Source organism: Streptopelia decaocto, assembly GCF_964273445.1.
Source record: "Streptopelia decaocto genome assembly, chromosome: 1".
NCBI classification, from domain to species: Eukaryota; Metazoa; Chordata; class Aves; order Columbiformes; family Columbidae; genus Streptopelia; species Streptopelia decaocto.
Genome location: NC_138663.1, coordinates 122780795 through 122784932, shown reverse-complemented (window position 1 = coordinate 122784932; position 4138 = coordinate 122780795). Strand labels below are relative to the sequence as shown.

General features: G+C 40.2%; 1 protein-coding gene across 1 annotated transcript; it reads right to left on the bottom strand.

Annotated features, from left to right (window-relative positions):
- Window positions 1-1272: 1272 nt before the first annotated feature.
- Window positions 1273-1941, bottom strand: LOC309453174 (claudin-8-like; the record flags this gene model as incomplete). Its single annotated transcript, XM_082076403.1, has 1 exon — window positions 1273-1941. The coding sequence occupies one exon, from the start codon at window positions 1939-1941 to the stop codon at window positions 1273-1275; it is 669 nt and encodes a 222-aa protein (XP_081932529.1).
- Between the last annotated feature and the right edge of the window lie 2197 nt (window positions 1942-4138).

Below are 4138 nucleotides of genomic sequence, written 5' to 3'. Positions count from 1 at the left end.
AAATGAGTATACAGAGGCATTACTCTGCTCAACTCAAAAAGTCATTGCACTCTTTTTTCAGATGCCAGTCACAGACACAGAAAAAGATCAAACTGAGTACCTCTGTCATGAAATTATCAATTAAATGGTACTATCCACTACTACAGTGTAAAGGAGCAGAAAAACAGTTTTCAATCTTCGTCAGTCACTTAACAACATTGTGACATGCACACTGTCAAAAGCAGGTTCCAAGTTTTCAGTTGTGGAAAAAAGAAAACAACTGAAGATACTGTTGAATTCTGCACAATGGACAGACAGGCATCAGGCTGATCAGTCTACATTTTCAAATAAGTCTTGCTAGCACAAATCAGTCAGAACAACATCAGGGCTTGGCTTTTGTGGGTGTGATAGGAGATGTAGGCAGGAGCTCTTCATCCTCCAACAGGCAAATGGGGATTACACATTTATTATACATTGCCTGGTTTGTTTAATTATACTTTACATTGGCATGGTGCTTTACAGTGCATAAAGACAGGTGGTTTGTCCTGGATTTTATAAAAAAAAAAAAAGCAGATGCTACCTATAGAACAGGAAAAGTCATAAAAGACAAGAGGTAGCAAGCAACAGAAAGCTAATACATTCATGGCAAAGTCTGACAATGGGATTAAAAGTTGTATTATTCAATGAACTGGATTCTGTGCCCTGCAGAAGAGATAAGAAGGATACATCAGCTCCACAAGCACCAGTGAAGTCCATTGTCAATCACAGAGGCCTCTGATGGGAGAGTATGAATATTTGTTTGCCAATATTGGAAGCTAGATTGCTGACAGCTTCTCCATTCATTCAGCAGCTGCTTCAGCCATGTTGTCAACTCCACACTTCTCACCACTGTCCTAGAATGGTCCTTATGGAAACTTTACCTAAGAGTGAAATGCACTGCTCCCTTTGCACGTCATGGGCTTTAGGGGAAGGCAACGGTGCTATTGCAGAGCAGTCACCTTCCTTCCAGCCCAACCGTATGCTGTGTGTCTTCCCCGAGAGAGCCATGACCACCGCTGTTCCCATGCCATTCTTCATTCCCATAAAATGGTGAGATTTTTCTTCTGACTGTGCTCTAACTTAATGTACATGTAATAACATTTCCTCTAAGTATGCTTGAAAGCAGCTATGTATGTCAATAGAAAATAGCAAATTAACAAAATTGTTCCCTCCATTACAGACTCGGAGTTTAATTAGACACTGAAGCAAATCAGTACATATCAACATGCTAAGCATGAAGTTCACCCATAGCAATTACACATAGGCCTGCACACTTTGGGACGACACTCCTGCCAAGTCTGGTTTATGCAATCTGTGACGGGAAAGTGATGGGTATCTGCATTTTGAGGATCTATCACCGCAGCACCAGAAGCTACAGTACATTGCTCCTGCAGCGATGAGAAAAGCAGTGCTCACCCAGCCCACGTAGAGAGCAGCTCCTAGTTCTCGTTTCAGGGTTGTAGGGACTTTCGGATCATAGAAGTCGCGAATGATGATGCCTCCAGTCCAGGAGACAGGGATCAGAACAAGGATGCCTGTCAGGAGAAAGGCAATTCCGGCTGCCAGTATGAAGATACTGATGCTCTGGGGATCTTCCTTGGTCCTGTGAGTGTACTTCATACCAACAATAGCCATCAAAAATGAAATGATTGACAGGATCACGGCAATGCACATGAGGGCTCTGAATGCCTCCAAGACAGGGGGGAGAGCTAGGATGGAGCCATAGAACTTGCACTGCAATTTGATGCCCATATGACTGATGCAGTTCATCCACAGTCCTTCCCAGATGTTCTCAAATACTATGATGTTGCTGCCAATGTGAGCAGAAACTCTCCACTGTGGCATAACTGTGGTTGCCAAAGTTCCGACCATGCCAACACCTCCAAATATGAGAGCAGCGATTTGTAACACACAGCAAGCCATGCTTCTTCTGAAAAACATACCTCAAGAGATGTGGCCTAGAAAGTCTTCCAAAATCCCTTTTTCACAGAAGAAATATAAAGTATAAGAGGGAATACTTTCTCCAGTCGTTTCCTCATATAGCAGTTGTTGGGTTTTTTTCAAAGCAGTTCATTCCAGTCTGAGGTTCAGACAGGTAGAAATACATTTCTGACTGGCTAGAAGTACCTGCTATTTATTTGCTTTTAAATCCCCTCTGACTACAGTTCCTACCCATCAAGCCTAACAAGTTTCCAGCCAATAGGAAGCCAGGAGGGGTGTGTCATAGCTGATTTTACTGCTTCTCATACTGTGTATGTAGTGATGTTATAATTGTCAGGGATTCATTCAAAGGTACCAAATTGCAGGGCTACTAATTTCTTAACTATAAGATTGCAGCTATGTTGAAGCTTAGTACAGAAAACCTGAACTTCCATTTGTTAAAACATCATGTAAAATAGGTTATTACAGTTGTTCTTATGACCAGAGCTAAACTTGGACTTGGAGCGGGGCTTACTTTCTAAGTGCAACTGCCCTGGGAAAACATCTGATTTTTTTTTAATCAAGCTAGGAGGTACTTGTTGTAGCTCTTTAATGTAGATTCCTGGTTTTGATCAAATACAAAAGTGTAATCATGACATTAGATAGGTACAGGAAAGTCAAGTATTCCAATCAACATCAAAGCTTTACTCTACCAGCTGCATAATTCACAACGACGACAAAGAAAATAGCTGGCAGAGTTTCACAGCTTCTGCTTTTGAATCCACAAGTAAGGTTGCTTTTAGGAAATAATCCTCTATGAGACTCTCTCCCCATTAGAAGGACAGTGCTGTCATTATGTTCCATACTAACAATCTTCTCTTGGTAACATTAGGAAGGATTGGGGGCAATTGTCCAATTTGAAAAGGATGAGCTTTTCTTTCAGTGTACAATGCACCTCGCAAAAAGTCAGAGATCCCTCCCACAAGCATGTATCTCAGCCTGCACAGATACCTACAAGCCTGGACAAAAATGTACGCCAAAGACTGATTTGCCTTGGGCAAGTTAGGAATAATTGCTGCATTATGGGTATTTTACTTTCTTCTCCCTACCTTGAGATAATAGTACATGTTGACAGCTCATTGCTGTTGTTGAAATTTATGTGGTTTTGGTTACTCCAGCTCTTCAAAACAATAGGGTTAGAAAAAAGAAAAAAAAAAGAAAACAAACAAACAACAACAACAAGAAACACAAAGAAAGAAAAAAAGAAACAAACAAAAAATACTGGTCCACTAAATACAATGAAGGCCACTAGAAGTGCTGTTGAAGAAAGATATATTCTTAGATTGCTTGTGGGTTGTTGTGTTGTGAGCTCTGTGTGTTTGGAAATATCAGTCATTGCCTTTGATTGCATTAATTTAGTTACAGCCTTAGGTGTCTACACAACATATTCAAAGTGAAAGCTAAAACCAATGAAAAAGTGAATTGCCCGTAAACCACTGAGAGCCCACAAAATCCCCTCCTTCCTACAGTTACTAACTGTAAGGAAGGGATAACCAATAATGCAAGTCATATAGTATAATGTTACATATCCACATGGAAAATACTCCCAAGGGATCTGGACAATTCATTTTGCCTCCAAGTCTGCCAGCAGGAATGTGGAGAGAAAAAATGTTTTCAGCTGAGATGTGAAATGTAACCTTTAGAAACAAAATACATTATCGGATTTGTTCTTATAGAGAGATGAATATTACACTACTCTACTGCAGACATAAAAAAAAGAGATTCCTGTGCTGCAGAAAAGTTAAGGCACTTCATTCGATGCCACAGAGGAGGAGGTGGTAGAGATGAAATCAGATGTTATGGATGGTTACCTGTCTAGAAGAAACTCTGTTTTTTGGCAGGATATTGGTCCCTCAGAAGACTGCACACAAGACCTGTGCTGTTTAACTTGAGTACAGTTTCCATTCATCTTGTGGGACTTTCTACCTCTGAATTCTCAAAACTGTTTTTTTATTTGTTATTTAAACCTCAAGAAAAATAAAACAAAAAACAGAACACAAAACAAAAAAAACCCACTTTATCACAGAAAAGCCCTCTCAAAACTAGCACTTAAATGTCTTTTTTTTCTACTCTTTGTGCAACATTTTCAGCCAGCCAGCTCTTGAAGGTATACACAGCTGGAGAACAGACCATACCTCAT